This window comes from Barbus barbus, assembly GCF_936440315.1.
Source record: "Barbus barbus genome assembly, chromosome: 44".
Classification (NCBI taxonomy): Eukaryota; Metazoa; Chordata; class Actinopteri; order Cypriniformes; family Cyprinidae; genus Barbus; species Barbus barbus.
The window spans coordinates 12594207-12619319 of NC_136722.1; the positions used below are offsets into that span (position 1 = coordinate 12594207).

The following is a 25113-nucleotide window of genomic DNA, read 5'->3' on the forward strand; positions in this document are numbered from 1 at the left end:
TCATATTAAGTGGCTGGTTAGACTTTATTTTAAGGTGTCCTTGTTACAGTGTAATTATACATTTACGAACTGAATAAGGACACCTTAAAATAAAGTGTTACCCAAAACACATTTGCTGCTATTGAGGTGGGATATGGGTAAGGTTAGGGTCAGGTTTAAGGGTGAGTTAAGGTGTAAGGGGTGGGTCAACAGTGCAATTATAAATGTAATTACAGAAATGAATTACAGCTGTAATTACATGCAGGTATTTAAAAAAATATATATATAGTAAAATATATAGTAAGTACAATGTAAAAACATGTATGTACACAATAAGTGCATTCTATCAAATTATTAATTTATATGTAAGCACATAGTTAAGGCAACTTCAAATTTAAAGTGGGACAATTTTACAACATTACTGTTTTTACTGTGTTTTTGTTCAAATAAGACATTAAAAGACATCTTACTGATCCCAAACTTTGAACTGTAATGGATATAACATAGGATATGAATGAAATAGGCATGTTCCATGTCTGCATTGGCTCTTGCACCAGCACCCTTTTGTTGGACAAGGGACTTTATAGACTCCAGGGCCTGGAGCCTAGTATTCAACTCTCTCTGTAAGTTCTGTGGGTCCTAGTTTTGATTTTTGAACGTCTCAGGTCATGCAGCCTGAGGCTTTGGAGGTCCCTGACAGTGGCCCCACTGGCCTGGTCCATAATCCAGCCCTGGTCCAGAGCCATATATCTATCCCGGCACAGGGTGTCTGTAAACGCCGAGCCAGCAACTTCCATCCATTTGTGCTCAGAAACTCTCAAAAACAAGACAGAATGCCTGCAGGCAAAAGATCTGTTGTTGCAACACTCCAGTACTTTGTTCTGCTTGAAATCCATTTGATAAATGAATGTGTTTTTTACACGCTCCCTCATTCTTTTCATACACCATCACAAATGTGCTATTAATTACCACTTTTTTCTTGTTGTTTTGATCGTTTGTTTCTTTCTCCTTTCTTGTGCCAGAAAAGGGGCAAACTTGTTAAACTTAGCAAATCCAATTTGAATGGACACTGTTTGCATATGCAAATTGGCAGTGGGTTTCCCTTGGCTATAAATCTTTCTTATATGGATCTCTCAACTTTTTTATTGCATGCTACATAACAAAAAGTTGATCAGTGGTTCTCCAATGGGAATGTGTACCGCTTCCTACTTTTGAATAATTTTTCATATTTGAAACGCATAAATTATTTTCTAATTTGCTAATATACACATATCATCAGACTTTAAAAAAATGGTTGCAGGCACAGAAAAATATAAATGCATCTTGTGTATGTTCTACAGTTTTACAGATAAATATTGCCCATATGGAAGGCTATGCCATGTCTTCCTTTCCTTATACAAACATTTTATTTTCGCAGGAAGAGTGTTGCATTAATTTCAGCAATAATAGGAACAGGAAAATAGAAATTTTGTTAATAAGTTTCAAACTATAATGAGCCTAATTTACATAGATAAGAGATGTCTGTAGTGAAAAGAATGATAATGGCTTCATTTAAATACTCAAGCCAAAGCATTAGCACCTGGTTAAAATCAATCATGAATAGTTAAGATGACATTTTTTGCCTGGAAATGTTTCACACGCAAGTCGCAACTGTTTATATATATATGTGTGTGTTTGAGAGTTATATGAGGTCATTAGATTGTTTATTTCAGCAATTAGGTATCTTCATGGTGGTTTTCATGAATAAAAATAATACGGAATGCACAGAAATTGTTCTGATTTTCCTGCTTTATTTAGATGTTTGCAGCTTTTTCATAAAGCCCATTTTTATTATATTACATTATATTATATTATGTTATGTTGTGTTATGTTAAGTTATATTATAAATAATATCAATACATATTGTTTATACATTATATATTGCTTGTTTTTTTTACTTTTTCATTTGCAGAAACTGGGAGTGTTAATATATAAATTAACCACAATTTATTTTGTGATTCCAGATGTTTCAGAGTATGTTGAATAAAACCAATAGTTAATTGGGGGGGTCTTAAATAAAAAGAATATGATTTCAGTTACCTTTCAAGTTTGATGTGTTTTTAGCACTTAAAATCAGTAAGAATTTGTTCAGAACGTCCTGCTTTATTTGTATCCTGCTTACATCTGTACTCCTTTCTTTCTTGTTTGGGGTCATCACAGACAGAGGATGGCTGCGGTTATTTTTTGATTCATTTTCCGAGCCTTTGTTCTGGTTATGAGCGTATCTTCAAAAGGAAGCTGACTTCCTTTATTATTCGCTTCCTTTCAAAGATCCACTGATTGCAGTGAGACCACATGAGAGCTGGAATGATTGATCGTGTGTGTCCAATCATCATGCTTTATACCAATTGCCTTTATACCAACTACCTTTCAATTACAAGTACTCGTCCAGCCCACACGTCTGTCTTTGCAAGTGACCAGACGGCCCAGAAAACCCCCTCTCGTTCTGCCTGCAGACCTCATTTAGATAAGACACTGCTCCATCAGTGCTCATTACACTAAGGTTAACCTAGGCATTTCCTGTCCTTGGAGACCTACACAACTGCTAACCAGTCATTATCTAATGTTTGCAGTTCCTACCTGCTGAATTCAATATTTTTTTCCTTGTTTAAAGCTTTAAAACTTGCTTTGTACATGTTTTTTTTTAATGGCTCTTTTATGTGGCAACATTAATTCATCATGGCTTGAGGAACCAAGTACTTTTGAAATGTTTACAATTAGTTTCTTTTATAATGTACAACCATTTCAATATTTTTTTTCTTTGTGATTTAATAATTCATGCTTCAGAGGATTCATTCAATTATTGAGGCCACTGCATAATCAGGATGGGTTGAGTGAATAACTAGGAGTTGAATTTGTGAATAAATGTTTATTTGCATGCTGAAATGTTTATTTCAATCTATTTTAGATACTGCAATGAGCACCTGCCCTGCCCCCCACATGTCTACTGGTCAGCATGGTCTCCATGGGAGCGCTGCACAGTTCCATGCGGCGGTGGGATCCAGTCGCGACGACGAACGTGCGAGAATGGAAACGAATGCCCTGGATGCAGCGTTGTATGTCACTTTCATATTATTGCTCAATTCGATTTTGAGACCTTTTCTGATTTGAGCACCTCAGGACATGAAAAGTGCGTTCGGTGTTTATAGGTTTTATTACTAAAATATTGCTCAAATTTAGAGCAGAAGCATCATGGCCTACCCTATGGTGTGCAAGTTATTTCAATTATTTATATCTTATATTTAAGTTGCGTTCACATAATTCCAGTCCAGACAAGTTACACACTTTTTCCTCTGGATTTATATCTAGTTTTTCTTTTTCTTTCTTTCTTTTTTTTTTTGACAGAAATTAATACTTTTATTCAGCAAGGATGCATTAAATTGTTCAAAAATCAAGCCTTTTATATTGTTACAAAATTTTTAGATGCAAAATCTTTGAACGGTAGTGAACATATCTTCATATATCTACATAAACACAATATACTAGTCGAGAGCATATGCAATCCCAAAATGCATTTCCCTCGTTTGGAAAGCTGGGAGGAGCTTGCCATGTGCATTAGTATTGCAAGAGTAAGCTGGGATTTTCCACTCATGAATAAGCTGTGATATTCTTACTCTACTTTTAAAACCAGTCACCCACTTGCTGCTAGTTTAGAATAAGTCCGGCTCACATGACCACGGTTCACTTTTCATGCCGTTCGTGGAAATGGTTTGGGTGATTTCGAGAATCTGGAACAGCTTTAAATAGTTCATTTGCTATTTAAACTCTTTTGTAAGGAATTATAACATCTGTCCAGTTTAGAAATCAAGGCTGTCAACCATTTCGATCTTTATCGCTTGATCACTTGGGAGACACAATGGCTTAAGAGAAAGTTCAGACGTTCCTGTGAGCCCTAATGGTAATGCTCTGTCAAATTGTGTGCGTGTTTAGCCTCAAGGCCAGCTGCCTCAGATCCATCACAATGTAGACAACACCGAAAACACCAACATGCTGAAGCATCCTAGGAATGCCACAGAGGCTGTGAGGGCAGCAACATCATGTCGATGTATATATATAATTATATATGTGTGTGGGTACCAGGGTGGTGCGTTGCCTGATTTGGATTTTTGTGCTATTTATGTGCCCTGTTAAGCAAGCAAGATTCAGTTTAAAAGCAAGCTTTGTATTATTTTCCGTTACTGATGATTGCCAGACTCTGGCATGGCTCATACGTGCAACCAGCTGTTATTATTTTATGAAAAATTCCCCTACTAGTTGGTGGTTGTTTTGTCAGACACAATAAAAACATGTGTCAGTCAGCTGGTAATTTTACAGGGGGTTCGTTTGTCACAGTGTTTGTAACTTCTCTGTAATGATAGTGATACAGCCCACATGAATGCAGCCAGGTGTCAGAGTAGACAGAAACATAATAATGAGTACCTGGCAACCCTTAATAGGTTTTCTGTTGGTGAGATCCTTCATATGTTCAGTGTAATGATGCTTTGATAATCAGACTCAAACATTACTGTCACTTTGTCTTAGGGCGGCTTAAAATCTGTGAATATGTAAAGTGCAGTGGGATTTAAGAGGGTTTTTTTCCTCTTTTTCTTAGTGTTAATTAGATTTGTCTAATGGCAAAAATAAGAAGGTGTCTTATACCAAAAATATACTCTCTTTTAGAATGCACATGAAGTCATCTGACACATTGCGAGCGTAATTAATTCTGCATTTTTTGTGAAATGTAACTTCAGATCATCTACTTCAATCCCATCTGAATTTGCCAGTTCAAGAGTGTTGCAAGTGGGTACCTGGATATTTCAGTCGACTTCTCATCGCAGATAGTACGCTTTCACTTAATTTCAGGAGTTTCAAGTGTTATAGGGCCAGTTGTACTAAACAGGGCAAATTAGCGCAAGAGCGCAGTTCCAAAACAGCGCCGATGGGAGGGGAAATTTCTGCAGGTGATTTACTAACAATGCGCTAATTAAAGAACACAGATGCAACATCTCATTTACATATCGACCAACGCAATATACCAAGTGCAAATTAGCATAATCGCAAATAAAGAATAAATCAATAAAGAAGCCACAGTGCGTTGAAAAGAACTGGTGGCCAAAAAATGAAGGTTTGCTAGAAGTTTTGATAGACCTGGTATTGCGTGATTCCTAGAGGGTTCCAAGCCATCTTTTATTTCCTGAAGCAAGTTAAAAATATCATGGCTTGGCAAATGAAAAAACCCTCTCCCTTCTACCACACGCTTTCTGTTCTCTGCGGTGCTTCCACTTAGCAACAATAATTGCAGCCATTTCAAGCGCAAAACAGTTTAAGACATGCTTTTTGGGGGGACGTTAAATAATGGCGCAAATGCCAGTAGTTTGACGAGCGCAAACGTTAGTAAAGTGCATTGTGTGATAATACTCTCCTCCCATAACTTTTGCGTCTGAAAGGGAAACTCTTGCAAATGCATATTCAATAAGGTCAGGCGGAAAAATAACTGTGTCCACACCTTTTCAGTGCTAATTCTTCACTGCGCATCTTTAGTAAATCATGACAGTACTATTTGAACGCCAAAAGATGGTTTGCGCTGGTGCAAGCTGTTAGTAAATCTGGCCCCTAATCTGTATGTGAATGCCTATATTATATTATATTATATTATATTATATTATATTATATTATATTATATTATATTTTTTATATTATATTATATTATTTTTTTATATTATATTATATTATATATTTAAAAACAAAACATTATATCCAATATATAGGATATTTAATCCAATATTTCCGCTGTAACTGACAAAAAAGCTTGTTCCCTATCGATACTCCACTCGTACTGCGTCTTGCTAAAGACGCTATGGGAAAAAGCCTTTTTTCTCCTTTACTGAAGCCTTATTCAATCACGCAGTGAAACTGCACGATCATTGGTTTGTGCAGTGTGATAAAACGAACCAATGCGTCGGCAGCGGAGCTGCACGAGCCTATGGCGACGGAGCCCGCCAGATCCCGCCAGAATGGGCGGGGTTATCTGGCTATATAATCAGCCGTCTCGCCATAGGATCCTCAGATTTCTTCTCCTTCAGCGACGACATCTCGCCTTCGCTGATCCCAAGAAGCCGCCTCGCCGTTGACACGCCTCGCAGCTGAGCCAGAGACCTCCTGCCAGCTGAGACGCCGCTTTCACCGCGCTCCAGCCCCGCAGAAGCCCCGGTCTGTTCGCTGCCGCCATCCGGTGAGTGCTATAAAAATGCATATTTATCGGCGTTGTTGCAAATGCCGCAACAGCGAGTGTGGCTCGTGCAGGGGATCCTGCACGATGCAAAAGAGCAGTGAGCGCGTGCCGCCTGTCTGGGTCTCGCCCACGCACTGACTGCGCGCTTACTGAGACAGCTCGTTCGAGTATGAGTCTCGCTCTTCCCGCTCGCTGTCCGTCTCTGTGGAGGCAGCTCCGCTCTCCCGTTTCCCCTCTCTCAGCAAAGCTCGGAGAATGAAACATCAGAGCCACGGAGCTTCCTGCAGCGCTCGGATCCGCCGGTGTTCACACGTGAGAATCAGAGCTCCTCCTTCATTGGGCGGCTCTATTCTCTTTGGCGGACCGGAGTGGAAAGTTATGTGTGTGCGTCACTGAGACTGCGCTCACACAGGCAGCCTGCTTTCACCGAAAGCCGGGCTTTACTCTGATTTGCTCGCGGTCCTCTATGTAGCAGGCCCCGCCTCCCCCCTTCTCTTCTCCCAGTCACCTCGGAGACAGGAACAGCGAGTGAGGCTGAGCAATCAGGTTGAGTGATTTTTCGCGCCGGCTTAGCCCCGTGTGTTTCACTCTGCATACAGCGCTTTGATCTGCCAGCGCGTGTGGATTAGCGCGCCTCATTACATTGAGTGGCTCAATCCTTCTGCGCGCATTGTAAAATGCTGCGCTGGGCGGCCACCCACTCACGTTTATTTTCTCCCAGTCACCTCGGAGAAAAAGACGGTAAAATCGCATGGCTGGGCGTTCAGGCTTGAGTGATTTTTCGCGCCGGCATAGCCCCGTGTGTTTCACTCTGCATACAGCGCTTTGATCTGCCAGCGCGTGTGGATTAGCGCGCCTCATTACATTGAGTGGCTCAATCCTTCTGTGCACATTGTAACATGCTGCACTGGGCGGCCCCGACTCTCGCGTTTCTCTTCTCCCAGTCACCTCGGAGAAGGAGACGGATAAAAAAAAAAAAAAAAAAAAAAGGCTTGAGTGATTTTTCGCGCCGGCATAGCCCCGCGTTTTTCACTCTGCATACAGTCTTTGATCTGCCAGTGTGTTTACACTAAGTATTAGCGCCTCTTGCAGCTCTTTGATCTGCCAGGGCTACTTTCATTATGAAAGCTTCAGTCTGTCCCTGCCGCGCTCACGGTCCCTTTCTTCAATGAAGGTGGCCACGCCTCCCCTGCTCTAGTGTTTCTACTCTCCCAGTTATCTCGGGGAAGAAACTGCAAGCTCCAGGGTTCGCGCGATCAAGCTTGAGTGAATTTACGCCAGGGCAGCCCCGCGTTTCACTCTTTGATCTCGGCTCGCCTTCTTCAGTGAAGATGGCCCCTCCCCTCGTCCGCTACGAGCGGATCTGAGAGGATGCGCGCGGCACTTTTGATCTGCTGGTGTGTTTACACAATGGTAATTAATACCCCTCTTCTAAGAGTGGTTGATCCTTTTAGGCAGATCGAAAGCAAGTTGTCACTATGATTATAACTGACAGCTTCAGACTCCTGACGCTTCTGGGCTGTGCCCACGGCCCAAATGGCCTCTGTCATGCCTCCAAACACCCCATTTAGCCCGGGTGCCGATGGCAATGAGTTTGTGGTAAATACTGTTGTGAACACTGGGCCCTTTCAAAAAGCGCCCACACAACTGATCGCTGTTATAGCAAGGAAATAAGACACAAACATTTTCAAAAGGGAGCACATTCCTCTCCCTCTTATCACGAGCTTCAGGTCCCCGCTTGGCGGCCTGCCACTCGAGTTTATCCAGCCCCTTGCCACGCGGGCCAAGGCCTGGAGGGCCATCCCCGGAGTGTCAGAATGGGTTATACGGATAATAGAACGAGGTTACTCACTCCAATTCGCTCGCAGACCCCCGCGCTTCAGCGGCGTGGTCTCCTCTTCTGTAGACGGCTAGAACGCTCACGTTCTACGTTCAGAAATGATGATGCTGTTGAAAAAAGGAGCCATAGAAATGGTTCCTCCAGCTCAGAGCGAATCAGGCTTTTACAGCCATTACTTCCTCGTTCCCAAGAAGGATGGCGGCCTCCGGCCCATCCTCGATCTCAGACGCCTGAATCGCGCCCTCGTGAGGAGGTCGTTCAGGATGATCACACTGAAGCAGATCCTCTCGCAAATTCGCTCAGAGGACTGGTTCTGTTCCCTGGACCTGAAAGACGCATACTTTCACGTCCAGATAGCCCCCCCATCACAGACGATTCTTGAGATTCGCCTTTGAGGGAGTGGCTTATCAGTACACGGTCCTTTCCTTTGGACTGTCCCTGGCCCCACGCACTTTTACGAAGTGCATGGACGCGGCTCTTTCCCCTCTCAGGCAGATGGGAATCCGCATTCTCAATTACCTCGACGACTGGCTCATTCTGGCCCAGTCAGAGGTACAACTACTCTCACACAGAGCCCTCCTCCTCAGCCACCTAGAATGCCTGGGGCTCAGGGTCAATTTTGCCAAGAGCGCGCTGTTTCCCAGCCGACGGGTGTCGTTTCTGGGAACAGTTTTGGACTCAGCTCAGATGAGAGCTGTGCTAGCGCCGGAACGCGCTCTGGCCGTTTAAAAGCTCGCAGCCTCCTTCCAGAGCGGCACCGCTCGCCCCGTCAAAGCGTTTCAGAGGATGCTGGGCCTCATGGCCACAGCATCGCCGGTGCTACAGTTGGGCCTGCTTCGCATGCGGCCCCTTCAGCGCTGGTTGAAACCACGGGTTCCACCCCACGCATGGCGACATGATCGCCTACATATCAGGGTGAGCCAGGCCTGTGTAACAGCCCTGGTCCCCTGGAAGAACCCACGATGGTTCAGAAAGGGTGTGGCCATAGGGATGGTCTGCAGCAGGAAAGTTGTCACAACAGACGGGGCGCTGTGCGAAGGCAAACCGACCTTTGGTCGAAGGCGGAGCAGAACCTCCACATCAACTGCTTAGAAATGCTAGCAGTGTGTCGAGCCTGCCAGTTTTTCCTGCCAGAGCTAAGGGGACGACATGTGCTGATCCGCTCAGACAACATGTCAGTGGTGTCCTACGTAAATCACCAGGGAGGTCTCTCCTCGAAGCGCCTCTTCCTTATGGTAGAGCGACTTCTGGAGTGGGCTCAGCTCAACTTGCGCTCGCTGAGAGCAGCACATTTGCCGGGCAGATTGAACCAAGGAGCGGATATGTTATCACGGAGCAACGTCCCCTCAGAAGAGTGGATGCTCCACCCGCAGACGGTTCGAATGATCTGGAGAATCTTTGGCAAGGCCGAGGTAGACCTTTTCGCCTCCAAAGACAACTCTCACTGCCCAGCCTATTATTCGAAGGTCAAGGACGCGTTGGCCCACGACTGGCCCAACCTCCTCCTCTATGCATTCCCTCCGATCGCTCTGATTCCTCAGGTCATCAGGCGAATCAGGGAACAACGACACAAGGTCTTGTTGATGGCCCCCCTGTGGGAGAACCAGCCTTGGATGTCAGAGCTGACCCAGCTGCTAACCGCAGCCCCCTGGCCCGTGCCCCTGAGACGAGACCTCCTCTCTCAGGCGAACGGTTTATTGTGGCACCCTCGTCCCAAACTGTGGGCGCTTCACCTCTGGCCGCTCAACGGGAGCCTACCAGCCTCCCAGAGCGAGTGCTAAATACCATTTCTGAGGCTAGAGCCCCGTCTACGAGACGCCTCTATGCCCTTAAATGGGCGGTTTTCTCCGAATGGTGTCTAAACCGCGGTGAGGACCCCCCTACATCTGAGTTGGCGGTGATTCTGTCCTTCCTGCAGGAACTGCTGGATAAAGGACGCTCTCCCTCCACACTCAGGGTGTTCGTATCGGCTATAGCGGCCTTCCACGCCCCTATCGCGGGCCAATCAGTGGGCAGGGACAATGTTATCGTCCGCTTTCTAAGGGGTGCCAAGAGGCTGAATCCGCCTCGGCCCCTTACTGTCCCTACGTGGGACTTACCCACTGTGCTGAGGGCCCTGAGGGGCCCTCCTTTTGAGCCGCTCCAGTCTACGAACCTTCGGTCGCTGTCGCTGAAGACTGCTTTGCTACTAGCACTAGCGTCAGTCAAGCGAGTAGGAGACCTGCAGGCGCTCTCTGTGAGCCCTGCCTGCCTGGAATTTGGGCCAAACGACTCCAAGGTCGTCCTAAAACCAAGGCATGGATACGTACCTAAGGTACTTTCCACTCCGTTCAGAGCTCAGGTCATCACACTCTCCGCGCTTCCTCCCTCTGAGGAGGACCGGGAGTTCATTCTGTTATGCCCTGTTAGAGCCCTACGGATCTACTTTGAGCGTTCCGCCTCCTTCAGGCGCACGGAACAGCTCTTTGTTAGCTTCGGTAACCGCGCCAAGGGGCTTCCGGTCACGAAGCAGAGACTCTCTAAGTGGATAGTGAATGCCGTTACGCTGGCTTACTCTTCCTTGGGCCTTCAATGCCCCATTGGAGTACGAGCCCATTCGACTAGAGGCATTGCCTCGTCGTGGGCCTGGTCTAGCGGTGTGTCCATTACAGACATTTGTGTGGCGGCCGGCTGGGCCTCGCCGTCCACATTTGCAAAGTTTTATAAGTTGGATGTACCGACCTTACAGGCCAAGGTCCTATCTGCTTAGATGAGTATGACTTATGTTGTGGGAACATCCCTAACGGAGATCTCTTGACTGCATGGGCACTCAAGCTCTCTGATGGGTTCCTTACATATCTCAGCCCTGAAAGTGCTGAGTATGCGAGGAATACATGGAATGACCCGGGCCGAGCGTGACCTCTATGAGCTCAGCTCGCTTTAGCCCGAGTATACTATTATACTTCCCTCTGAGCATGTAATGCTTATGGAGATATTTTACACAGTCGTTCCTCTACCATAGCACGGCGTGATTGAATTGTGTTCCCATAGCGTCTTTAGCAAGACGCAGTACGAGTGGAGTATCGATAGGGAACGTACTCGGTTACTATCGTAACCTCGGTTCCCTGAGATACGGAACGAGTACTGCGTACTTTGCCGTGCCAGGTAGCTGCACGACTCAGTCGTCGCTTCAGTCGAAGTAAACCTGAGGATCCTATGGCGAGACGGCTGATTATATAGCCAGATAACCCCGCCCATTCTGGCGGGATCTGGCGGGCTCCGTCGCCATAGGCTCGTGCAGCTCCGCTGCCGACGCATTGGTTCGTTTTATCACACTGCACAAACCAATGATCGTGCAGTTTCACTGCGTGATTGAATAAGGCTTCAGTAAAGGAGAAAAAAGGCTTTTTCCCATAGCGTCTTTAGCAAGACGCAGTACTCGTTCCGTATCTCAGGGAACCGAGGTTACGATAGTAACCGAGTACGTTTTCAAGCCTTTTCCTTAAGAGAAACTGGGAGTGTCAGTATATGAATTAACCACAATTTATTTTGTGATTACTGAAGTTTCAAGAACTGTGTTGAATAAAATCAATCATCGGTCAGTTAATGAGGGGGGAATAAAATAAGATAAATATTTAATTTTTAATATTCAGTTACCTTTTTGATTGTGTGTGTGTGTGTGTGTGTTTGTGTGTGTGTGTGTGTGTGTTTTAAATTAGGTACCTGAAATATTTGAATTAAGTAAATTTACTTCAATACATTAATATTGTTATTCGTTTAAATGAATTTAAAGTAATTCTACTGCCCGTTTGAAAGTTTGCTGAGGCCACCTGGTTGAGAGCCACTAGTCATAATTACTGTATATCAAATAAAATTAGTAATTAAAATAAAAGTCTTTAATGAGCAGCATAATTAACATTTAGTACAGCTACCACATACAAAAACCTCCTTTTAAATTATTTTTCCAAATAGCTTGGTCATTTGGACAATTATTCTTAAGTCACCCAAAATACACACACACAAATTAATAACTTTTATTTCATAATAAATCAAGGCCTATGTGTACCTCATGTGCACTTCAGTGCCTCAGAAGTTTTATCTCTTATGACGGCATTTGGATGATCTTCTGAGAGTTCTTGAGTTTCTTTATTAATTTCTTTCAAATACATTTCCAACTACTACATAAAATCATCCGCAGCCCATAAAAAACCTTGCATCCCAGTTCTCTACGATGACTGTGCAGTGTGGGTATTAATTTACCCGACACTGTGGTCATACAGAGACAAGTTTTATCCAGGGAATTTGAACATTCCCAAATGACAGCATTTTTCATTAGGCCCCCTGACGGAGTGTATCGCACTCCGTAATCTTGCTTGACTGATTGTGTGCTTTTCTATACTAATAATTGAGACTATTTGTCTTGGTGGTCCATTGTGGAACGGCCAGCCGGCGTGTCTCAGGTGAACCGCTGGTAATGAATGCAATCACCGACACCGGCGTAATGGATTGGAGTTTGTTGTTTTCTGTAAAACATACTAGAGGCTGCGTATCTCTGTGGAGTCGGGGGCATATAGTGTCAAAGATGTGAGCCGTAGAACGACCAATTACTATCAACACTCATGTACTTGCTGATATGCTGTATTTTTGTGTGAACACAAAGGATTAAGGGCTGCGTGTGTGTGCAGAGTGGATGTAATGATGTTAGAAAGCTCCAGAGAGCACGGGTGGGATTACTCATTAGTCAGCAGATGCCTGGAGACTGAGCAGGGACCAGCAGAGCTTCGTAAGGGCATCCCCTAACCCCTGCCTTCTCTACCCATAACGCATTAGTGACGGACAAGAACTTTAGGTAATGCAGTAATTCTGAGGATGAAAAAGGGGAGTTCGAAGTCTGAAAAAGATGGAGAGTGTAGGGGATAATGAATAGATGGTCGGCGGGAAAACAAGAACGGAACAATAGAGAATTAGGGAAAGGAAGAGGCAGATAAAGTGAGATGGATGGAGAATTATAGAAATGAAAAACGTGAACGGGATGAGTAATGATAGAGGAGTAGGAACGAGCGCAAACACTCCAAAAGGGTGTATTATATACACATAACATCATTATCGACAAAAAAACATGATTGATTTTGTTTGGTTTAGGTCATGTAAAATTTTCAAATTCCAGACAGCATAGGAGGTACGGTTCACAAGCATCAGGCTGTGTAAATCAACACATCAGTAAACGTTAAAAATCACCATTATGATGTGCTGCTCATATGTAGGCGTTCCCCAGCTGGTGAGAACATCTACCTCATTGAATCCAATGTAGCATTAGCACCACAGCTGATGTTTTTGAGTGCATTCTGCTGCAGTATCACTTTCACCTAATACCCTCCAAGAGAGATTTTTGCATGGATGCTTTGCAGCGTATGAAAGTTTATGAATTTTCTGATGGCTGCTTATAAGGTGTTTTATTGGAAACCAGAAAGACTATCGAAGTGTTTGTTTTTTCACCCAGTCCCACACCATTTGTGCTGAAGATACCTCAAATCCTAGAGGCTCTTGATGAGAGGTGTGATATTACTTTTATAAGTAATCAGACATTTCGGATCAGACAGTTTCCTCTGCTATGATAATAAATTATAATCTATTATAATCCAACTATTCTACAAAATTATATACTTAAATTTCTAAATATAAAATACATATATACAATGCAAACAATACATACTATACCTGTACTGTACGTGTATATATATATGTGTGTGTGTGTGTGTGTGTGTGTGTGTGTGTGTGTGTGTGTGTGTGTGTGTGTGTGTGTGTGTGTGTGTTTATTTATAATTCAACATAGAACATAAAACATTACAATTGCATAAATAATGCCTGACTATCGTGAAATCATTACATTTATTTAATTAATCATTATATAAGAAGTTGCATTATTTATACACTATTACACTAAAAAAAGAAATGTGTGTAATTTATTTTAAAACAGTTCTTTTGAATTAAAATAAAATGTATCATAATTTCCACCAAAAATATGAAGCAACAAAAACTGTTTTCAGTATTGATAATAATAAGAACCATTATTGATAATTGACAATCAATAAAAATTGCTATAATAATCAGCAAATTAGAATCAACAAGCATCAAATAGACATTATAAAAATGAGCTTCAGAAAGAAATATTTTATTATATTCAACATAGAACATTACAATTACATAAATAATGCCTAATTATCATTAAATCATTACACTTACAGTATTTAATTAATCATTAAATTAGGAGTTTAATTATTTTCCCAAAAAAAGGCAAACTACAGCTTATGCAATATGAGTTTCAGTTTCTGTCCGTAATGTATGTATGTGTTCATATATAATAAAATTTTTGTAATGTACAGAATATATATGTGTGTGTGTGTGTGTGTGTGTGTGTGTGTGTGTGTGTGTGTGTTTACTCATGCATAAGTAAATACAAATTACATATCATTAATTTCAAATAAATTTAGTGCTAAAAACTTTTGCAATTTTCCACCATACTTGTCTCTCACAGTGATAAAAAAGTGAAAGCTAAAGAACCAGGTTCTTTAATATTTTAATGGCATGTTTACATAATTATAGACTTAATGCAGCTTGTACTTGTAGTTTGTTAATCTGTGGAGGCATCCAGACGTTGAGTGTTTAATGGAACCATGTAATTATTAGGTAACTCGTTTTGCTTTTGTGCTCTGAGAGAGTGCAGCCTAGCATGAACATTTTTCTATGCGTATCCAGACAAGTACAACACTAACACCCAACACCCTCCTTTGTCTCTGGGAAAACAGACTGCAAAAATCTCTGTTTGAGCCTTTCTAGCTGAAGTGTTGATGCTCAGTGAGGTAAAAAGTGTTGAGTCAGCTCATTTGATTTCATCATATTTATAAACCATTATTAAATATTAACAAAGAGAGTGTGAAAACAAAAATAGGTGGTTAGATCGCACAGCAAACAATGCCTAAACTTTTCCATATCTTAACCTAGGCTGCTCCCCGTCCTTGGGAGAATGGAGGTGAGAAAAGACGAGTACAGGGAGGGGAGGTGAAGTAGACAGCCGTCTGAGCGCTTCACATCAGCTCTCCCTCCGTCTGACATATTGACGGATGAACAAAAAGTACTTTTATCTTATTTTGCCAAGGTCTGGCAGTCATTCAAGGTCTATTAAGCATAAATAAATGCAGCGAGAATGAACACAGCTCCCCACTCCACCAAATGAACACATATGATTTACAGGAAATCTATTGCTCCTTGTTTCAGGCTAATTTATTAAGGTGTCAGGACATGAATCTGACTGCCTCAAGTGCTAGACATTGGTATCAGAAGACGCTCTACATTATCATAAATTGAAGGATTGAAAGCTCATAACTGCTGGTACAGATCAAGGATACAGGCAGTGTAGATGTCATATAAATTATAGAAATGCAATAAAACGATGAAGAATTTAAGAGGTTTGCCACAAGTCCCCACCAGACTCGGACGAGATGTTAGAACAGACAGCGCTCATTTGAACTGTCCCATGCCAGTGACAATTTTTGTCTTTTTTGCCAGTCCTTTGAGCTTCAATTCAAATCGAAATGGCATTTAGCTTGTGTAAAATATGCTGCTTATTTATTCCCTCATATTTCAGAGCCCTTTTATCCTCACGGGCCATAAATTAAAACTTGATCAATGACCTTTTCTGCTGGACTTGTTTGCGACTTGCCATGTTCAGCAAAGAGTGCAATGGAAATATTTAAAACGTGCCTGCAAAATGGCAACAAATCACCAAGGATCATTCTCAGCATTAATGTTTAGCATATATATATATATATATATATATATATACAGGTATATACACAACCCGAATTCCAGAAATGTTGGGGCGTTTTTAAATTTGAATAAAATGAAAACTAAAAGAATTTCAAATCACATGAGCCAATATTTTATTCACAATAGATCATCGATAACATAACAAATGTTTAAACTGAGAAATTTTACAATTTTATGCATAAAATGAGCTCATTTAAAATGTTATGCCTGCTATAGGTCTCAAAATAGTTGGGACAGGGGCATGTTTACCATAGTGTAGCATCTCCTCTTCTTTTCAAAACAGTTTGAAGACGTCTGGGCATCGAGGTTATGAGTTTATGGAGTTTTGGTGTTGGAATTTGGTCCCATTCTTGCCTGATATAGGTTTCCAGCTGCTGAAGAGTTCGTGGTCGTTTTTGACGTGTTTTTCGTTTAGTGATGCGCCAAATGTTCTCTAGGTGAAAGATCTGGACTGCAGGCAAGCCATTTCAGCACCCGGACTCTTCTACTACGAAGCCATGCTGTTGTAATAGCTGCAGTATGTGGTTTTGCATTGTCCTGCTGAAATAGACAAGGCCCAGATATAGACATCATCTGGAGGGGAGCATATGTTGCTGTAAAACCTTTATATACCTTTTAGCATTCATAGTGCCTTCCAAAACATGCAAGCTGCCTGTACCGTATGCACTTGTGCACCCCCATACCATCAGAGATGCTGGCTTTTTAACTGAACGCTGATGACACGCTGGACATAATAATATATAATTTCCAACAAGAATGTCAAATTTGGTCTCGTCTGACCATAAAACACTTTTCCACTTTGAAACAGTCCATTTTAAATGAGCCTTGGCCCAAGGACACAACGGCTCTTCTGGACCATGTTCACATGTGGCTTCCTTTTTGCATGATAGAGCTTTAGTTGGCGAGCCTCTGCCCATCTTTACTTCTGAGAGACTCTGCCTCTCTAAGACATCCCTTTTATAGCTAATCATGTTACAGACCTGATGTCAATGTTCTCCCAGGTGAATATTTTCAAAAATTCTTGCTTTTTCAGCGCTTTGATGCCCCCGACCCAACTTTTTTGAGACATGTAGCAGGCATCAAATTTGAAATGAGCTCATTTAGTGGATAAAAGTGTAAAGTTTAAACATTTGTTATGTTCTCTATGTTCTATTGTGAATAAAATATTGGCTCATGTGATTTGAAAGTCTTTTAATATATATATATATATATATATATATGTGTGTGTGTATATATATATATATATATATATATATATATATATATATATATGTATGTGTGTGTGTGTGTTATTATCAATGTTGCAAACAGTTTATTAATATTTTTCTGGAACTGTAGTACACTATTACACAATAAATTGTGTGTGTCTGTGTAATTTAATTTAATATTGTTCTTTTGAATTACAATAGAAATTAATTAAATATACAGTGTAAATAAATTAAATGAAATGTATCATAATTTCCACAAAACTATTACACAACAACAACAAAAACGTTTTCAGCATTGATAATAATAAGAACCATTATTGATTATTGACAACCAATAATAATTACTATAATATTATTTATATAATATAATATCCTTCAGAAATCATATTAGAATGCTTTCTGAAGAATCATGTGACACTTAAGACTGCAGTAATTGCATTAATTTAAAATTATAATGATATTTCAAAATACTGCTGTTTTTATAGGTTTTTTTATCAAAGTACATATTCTTTATAAAGATGAGCATATATGATTAAATATTTTATATAATTAAAAAAAATAACTTCTATAATAATTCTATAATCAATTCTATATTTTATAATTCAGAAATATAGACAATATGAAAAGCTACTGAAATATTATAATATATTGTATTGATTGATTAAATAAAGTATTGTATTGATTATATAAAGAAAAAATGCATAATTATATATTTTGCTGGTTTGTCTAGGAATTCCAGTCCTGTAATACCCTCCCTTGCCCGGATCTAAAGAAGACCACTCCCTGGACCCCATGGACACCAGTAAATATCTCAGACAATGGAGGCCACTACGAGCAGCGGTTCAGGTACACCTGTAAGGCGAGGGTCCCGGAGCCCAGCCTGCTGGAAGTAGGGAGACAGCGGATTGAGATGAGGTACTGCTCAAGCGATGGATCCACAGGATGCTCCACAGACGGTGAGATCTCCTTCTGTCTCTCTTCCCTGCAATTCTTCATTTGTCACTCAGCTTTTTCCTTTTCTCTCCTCTCATCCTGCTTTTTGTCCCTGTGTCTTTGATGGAGTGAGCCCATAGTGACTTTGAGGCAAGCCACTTGATCTATTTGTCCATCAGTGGAAAGATAACATGATGTGCTCCAGTGCTTCTCTCTTTCTTTCTTTCTTTCTTTCACTCTCTCTCTCTTTCTCTTATCAATGTGGGCTCACTAAATCAGTTTTTGGAGTGTCGTCTCACCCAACACAAGTGCTCTTGGCTGCGTTCTGCCTCAGAGAGACACGCGGAACATGCTAATGAAGTCAAATCAGCGAATGTGATTTCTCTTAGTGGTCGGGGGTCTTCCTGTCTGGCAAAGTGCAACACTTACACTTAATTTTATTTATTTACCTCCCTGCATTAGGTTTCACATCTGTGAACTAGCTGCGGTTTCTAAACAAGCTGTTAACTGACGAGTTACGAGAGTCAAATTGGCGCCAAGATATTATACGGATATATAACGGATATGCAGTGAAAACCCCGTAACAGTAAAGTTTTTTTTTGAATGATGTTTATAGACACTCATATTCTACAGTCAAGCTCTGATCTTCAACAGATACTCACTAAGAGATGCCACACACAAAGCTAATGACAAGAACTCTTTTAGGCTATTTTCCTTTGCTTTTCCATCTTGCTAATTTGCATTTTGTTTTACGAGCGACTGAGCTAAAATGACAAAAAAAAGGAAAACTTTCAGAGCCATAAAAAGAACAGCACAGAAACATTTAATTTGCTAGTTTGTGGAAGTCTTTTGTTGCTTTTAAATGCAGCTTTTCCATTTGAAAGTTGAAATAGAGGAAATCAATTAAGTTTTTTTATTTTAATTGTGTGTTGAGTTGCATATATATATATATATAAAAAAACAATGGTAATTTTAGATTTCTATGAAAACATTTATTAACAACTTATGTCATATTTTCTCTAAACCTTCTTGTACATTAAGACAGGCATCTGCAATTCTGCCCAAATTAAAGATGCATTGTGTTTGAATTTGTACATCTTATAATATAATTATTATTAATGACTTCTTATGTTTAATAAAAAAATATAAAAAAAAACATTGATTAGTGAAATGAACGAATGATTTCATAAAATATTAGAATGATTGTCTCTCATTGGCCTGATTAGCTAAGCCCTCAAAACACGTCTTATTTAGCGGTACAGTATTGGATTTGTAGATTATATTTAATAGTTTACACTTTGCAAAAACGTTTTGAATTAGTTTTAAAAGGTAACATTACATTCTTAAGGACTCTACACTTATGTTTCTTTTCAGGAGCACTAGTGCTTCTACTTGAAAAAAAAAAAAAAAAAAATTAGGAACACGTTCTGATCAATGACAGGAATTAACCTTACCATTATAAGGTGATTTTTGACTCCTTAATGTATTTTTTAATCTTCGTAATGCCATTTTTAACTTGATTAAATGTATGTCATATGTTGTGCCAAAAATAGATTTATTAACTTTTTGTAAAAAAAATAATAATAATTAATTATACAATAAATTAATTCCAAATAATAAGATACAATCAGGAAGACCTGAAATCAGCATCAACAATTAATCTTTGCACGGAACAGAAGTGCACAAATGTAGAATATTTACAGACTTTTTAACGAGACTCAGAGGTGGCATTAATACATTTAATAAAAACAATGTTATGAGATTGAATACAGAAACATTAAACAATTACAATTTATACTTTAAAAATTAAACTCCCAGTAGGTGGCAGCAAGTCACTGTCTGTCACTGAATAATTCATCAATCGATTCGTTCAAACAGCTGATTCATTAATGAAGCAAGTGGCTCTCTTTATGAATGGGTCATTAATTCATTGACTCACTAGATTTGTTCAAAAACAAAGATTCATTCATAATCGAAACAGCGCTGTTTGCTTGGAGATGCGCAGAGGCTCAGCTGTGACTTTATTTAATCAACAAAATAGTTCTGAACAGATCAGACAAGTGTTGCTAAAATGTAAGTCGCTTTATATTAACTTTTGAATAAAATCAATAATGTATAAATCTGTTGTATAAAATCAATTTCACATTTCCAAACTCTTTATAATCATTAAGTTCATTGCGATCTCACAAACTTCTATTTTAGTGAATGAAACTCTCTACACTGCAAACTGAATGTATTATTTACATCGTCTCTACACTTTGCTTGTTACAATGAATGACAAACTGCAGTCTGCTTTCACGATCTGTGCTGTGAGGAGCAGCATGCTCAGCAATAGAGAAGCATTTCCATTGGCTGCAGTTTGCTCTTGATGGCCAATCAAAGACGGCATTGCCCAGCAAACCATAGACACAAATATCTGCTACATTTTGTTTAGTCTGCACTGCACTGCGGTTTATGCAGAACTGGGATCGCTTTTGTAGTCTTTTGAATGGATAAAATATAGAAATCACTTTAATTTTCAAATAAATCTAACCAGTTGGAAATGAAACTCCGTCCCCCCTCAAAATTCACTCCCTGTCCTGCTGCATAACCCAAGTGTGCTTGAGGTCACAAACTGACGGCCGTACATTCTCCTTCAGGATTTTCTGATAGAGTGCAGAATTCATGGTTCCATCAATTATGGCAAGTCAATTTTTGCAAAGCAGCCCCAGACCATGACACTACCACCACCATGTTTGACTGCTGGTATGATGTTCTTTTTATGAAATGCTGTGTGGGTTTTACACCAGATGTAATGGGACACGCACCTTCCAAAAAGTTCAACTTTTGTCTCATCAGTCCACAGAATGTTTGCCCAAAAGTCTTGGGGTTAATCAAGATATTATTTGGCAAATGTGAGACGAGCCTTTGTGTTCTTTTTGGTCAGCAGTGGCTTTTGCCTAGGAACTCTCCCATGGATGCCGTTTTTGCCCAGTCTCTTTCTTATTGTTGAATCATGAACACTGACCTTAATTTAGGCAAGTGAGCTTGCAGTTCTTTAGATGATGTTCTGGGTTCTTTTATGACCTTGTGGATAAGTTGTCATTGCGCTTATGGAGTAATTTTGGTAGGCCAGCCACTCCTGGAAAGGTTCTCTACTGTTACAAATTTTCTCCATTTGTGGATAATGGCGCTGACCTTGGTTCGCTGGAGACCCAAAGCCTTAGAAATGGCTTTATAACCCTTTCCAGACTGATACATGTCAACTATTTTGTTTCTTATCTGTTCTTGAATTTCTTTAGATCGCAGCATGTGTTGCTCTTTGAGCATGCTTCACTTTGTCAGACAGGTTCTATTTAAGTGATTTTATGATTCAATTCAGGCCTGGGTGTGGCAATTGAAATTTAACTAAGCTTTCTAAAATAATGTGGTTAATCACAGTTCTTTCATGACTTAACGAGGGGGGGGGGGGGGGCAATTAATTTTTCACGTAGGGCCAGATAGGTTTGGACAGCATTTTTCCCTTAATAAATGAAATCATCATTTAAAAACTGCATTTTGTATTTACGTACATTATCTTTGTGTAATATTAAAATCTGTTTGATGATCTGAATCTTTTAAGTGTGACAAATATGCAAAAGTTATGGCTATTAAAACTGTAATGGCTATGTTATTTTAAATTTCAATACATTTCACAATATTACTGCTTTTACAGCATTTTTTATCAATTAAATACAGTCTTGGTGAGCATAAGATAATTCTTTACGTTCACATGCATATACAGCATTTTTAGAGGTGTTAGCATCAGCTGCAATGTTAGTTTTAATTTTTCTGTTTAGTATTGCATGCAATCTGTATTTCTTTGACACTCATATGATTCATCGGTACTGCATCAGTATAATTCATGAATATTAAGTGCCCAACATACACATGAATAATTTCTGCATTTTAACCATTATTTAGCTTGAAGCACCCGCTGCATACCCCATCATGACAGATGTTTCTGGACAGTGGTTAACGTACTGCATATTGTACAGAGGAGGCCTAGTCCCATAATCACCTCCACACTAAAGATGTGTGTTGATGTCAGTGAAGCCACAAGGGAAGATGAGTTCTGAAATGAATGGGCTGCCACTTGGCCAAGATTTAGCCTCACGTCTCGGCTGGCCCATATCGATTTGAATCCGTAAGCCATGCAGTGTGAAAGAGAGGGTGATAAAGCACAGCGTCTCATTGCATAGAGTTCATGTGGAACAATCTAGAGTGGAGGAATGACTGTATGTGGCTACATTAAAGTTTGCATTATACAATCAAACTCATAGAATTACTGCAAGATGATGACTTCGGTTGAAAATTAGATTTTTTTAACCAACATTTTTGGATTGTTTTTGGGTTGTATTTGTGTTATTAAAACACTAAATGCTACATATTATGTAAAAATTGGCTCTTTTCTTTTTGTAGAATGTATTTGTAAAAGCACAAGGACATTTAGTTGTCTGTAGATAAACTGAGTTAGCAGAGCCCTGGAAGTCACCTTGGCTTTGTCAAGTAGAAGTCACGTGTTTGTTACTATTTTGTCAAGCCTTTGAGGTCTGAGCCTCTTTCTCTGTCTAATATCAACATTATGAAAGAAACAAGATCAGTAGAATCAGCCCTGGCTGACATTTTCAGATTGGAAATGTGTTTGATTTTTTTTTTTTTTAGGCAAATGTAAATCGGCTTTGTGCAGATAAGGTTCCTTGATTTCTCTGCTGTCTTTTGTAGGAGCAAATTAAAGAAATTATCAGTGTCCGCAGCAGCTTGTCATTATTTACACACCGATTCAGGAGCTTTGCTTAGTGAGCTGCGGTCCGTTTACTTAATTATAATAAGTAGATTAACCTGAATAAAAAATATAAAACAATGTCAGATAACAACATCACTTTCTTTGATAAACCGCTTCCTGTATTTGTTCGAACCTTGATGGTCATCAGTTAATTTACTAGTGTTTATAAGAAGTTTAAAAGTTCTGTCCTCTGAGATTATTCAAGGTATGAATGGATGACATGTGCTTAAATTAACATGCAGACAGTGCTGGGCTTTTTATTTAAAAAAAAAAAACACACAATTCCGCCCCTTTATAGTGCTACTACCATATGCATTCAGACACAAAAACTACAGTTAAAAGGATTTTTTAAGAATTTAATACTTTTATTCGTCAAGGATGCATTAAATTAATTGAAAGAGACATTGAAGACATTTATAAGGTTACAAAAGATTTTGGTTTCAAATAAATGCTGTTCTTTTGAACTTTCTATTCATCAAAGAATTCTAAAAAATGTATTACTGTATCCACAAAAATATCTAACTTTTTTCAACATTGGTAATAATAAGAAATGTTTCATATTAGAAACATTGAAACATAAATGACACTTTTGATCAATTTACTGTGTCCTTGCTGAATAAAAGTGTTATTACTATTTATTTACCCCAAACTCTTAAATGGTAGTATACATTACAGTTTCCACAAAAATATGAAACATTGATAATAAAAATAAATGTTTATTGAGCAGTAAATCAGCATGTTAGAATGATTTTAAGAATCATGTGACACTGAAGACTAGAGTAACGATGCTGAAAATTCAGCTTTGCATCACAGGAATAAATGACATTTTAAAATATATTACAATAGAAAACTGTTATTTTGAACTGTTATTGTTTCTATTTATTTTTAATCAAATATATGCCACCTTGGTGAGCATGAAAGAGTCTTTCAAAAACATTAAAAAATCTTTCCGAATCTTTCCAGTCTTTGTCTGTTGTCACATATTGCAGGGTTTTTTTTTGTTTGTTTTTTGAGCATCCTGTCCCGTTTTTTTAAGATGCCATATAAAAACAAACTGATTCTTATATGCCTAACCCCTAAAAAACATCTGCAGGGTCATGTGAACCTCAGACCAGCCTAATTATTGTTAATTAGTTGTTCAGACAACCCACTAAATTGAGTAGTTTATACATTAACAGGTACAAACTGTTAAAATTAGATAATAATTTGCAATTTAATGAACACAGTTTAGAAACTGAGAGGGTGATTATTTTTATTGTGCAAAAAAAGGCTCTGTAGCTTTCATTACAATACAGCCCCATGTTTCTTTTAGTGCAAGTGTTTAACGCTTAACCTTCAGTACAATAAAAATCAATACATGCACCATTATGTCTATTTGTTTGCTGGAGAAATGGCAGTGGCTAGAGTGAAAATGCTGCCAAACAGTCAAGCTACTTATCTTAAAACCTTGAGATTCTTTGCAGCATAAGCCAGAGGCTGTAACTGATGATGACCCAGGTTTGTAATTTGGCTATGAGTGATGCCTTCATTTATCTCAGAAACAATAGCACATCATTTTAGCGTGTGACTTTAGCACTATTTTTTTTTCATCTAAATACCGTGCTGCACGGACAGCTCCATCTCTCCGTCTCTGTCTTTCTCTCTTTTTTCTTTCTTTCTTTCCTCCTCCTTTTCTCAGAGAAGTGGCTGATATCTCCAAGGCTATTTACTGTCGGTTCCCCACAGATCTGCCATCAGTTAGAATCCCACTCAGTGTCAGATTCTGCAGACCTTAGGATCTCAGCTTGCAAATTTCTCTGTGGTGCATTACACACACATGTCCTTGGATACAAAATAGAAAATCTCACTGTCAGTGATTCTGGTCTCAACCTTACACAGTCAGGCCCAAAAACTCTAAGAGCGCATCTGAAAATCTTAAAAATCAAGTTTAAAACTGAATAGAAACTTAAAACTTTTGCAGTTCATAAATCACAAGGGCTGCTTTTGTTAAAGCAAAACAGAAGCAAACCAAAGACACTGTGATTTTTTTTTCAGCTCAGTTTTTCTTTCAAATTATGATAATATATGTAATTTAAAAACACATTTTATTTAACTATGTTAATATATTTTGTCATTTAAAAACATAAACAAATAAATTTAATTTGTATTAAAAAAACATTATTTTTGAACATTTAAAAATAAAACTATTAGACTAGTTGTGTTATTAGAAAAAAAATATAATATTATAAAACAATTTTTTTGAAAACTATTAAATTATATTTTATAATTACTAGTGCTGTCAAACAATTAATCA

At 39.5% G+C, this 25113-nt stretch overlaps 1 protein-coding gene across 1 annotated transcript in view; it reads left to right on the forward strand.

Moving 5' to 3' along the window:
• Nucleotides 1-25113, forward strand: part of LOC306862952 (semaphorin-5A-like) — a 163419-nt gene that overhangs the window by 121138 nt on the left and 17168 nt on the right. The window contains exons 15-16 of the mRNA XM_079406065.1: nt 2927-3074; nt 17814-18039. Of these exons, the coding sequence (XP_079262191.1) occupies nt 2927-3074; nt 17814-18039 (374 nt within the window). The remainder of the gene's footprint in view (nt 1-2926; nt 3075-17813; nt 18040-25113) is intronic.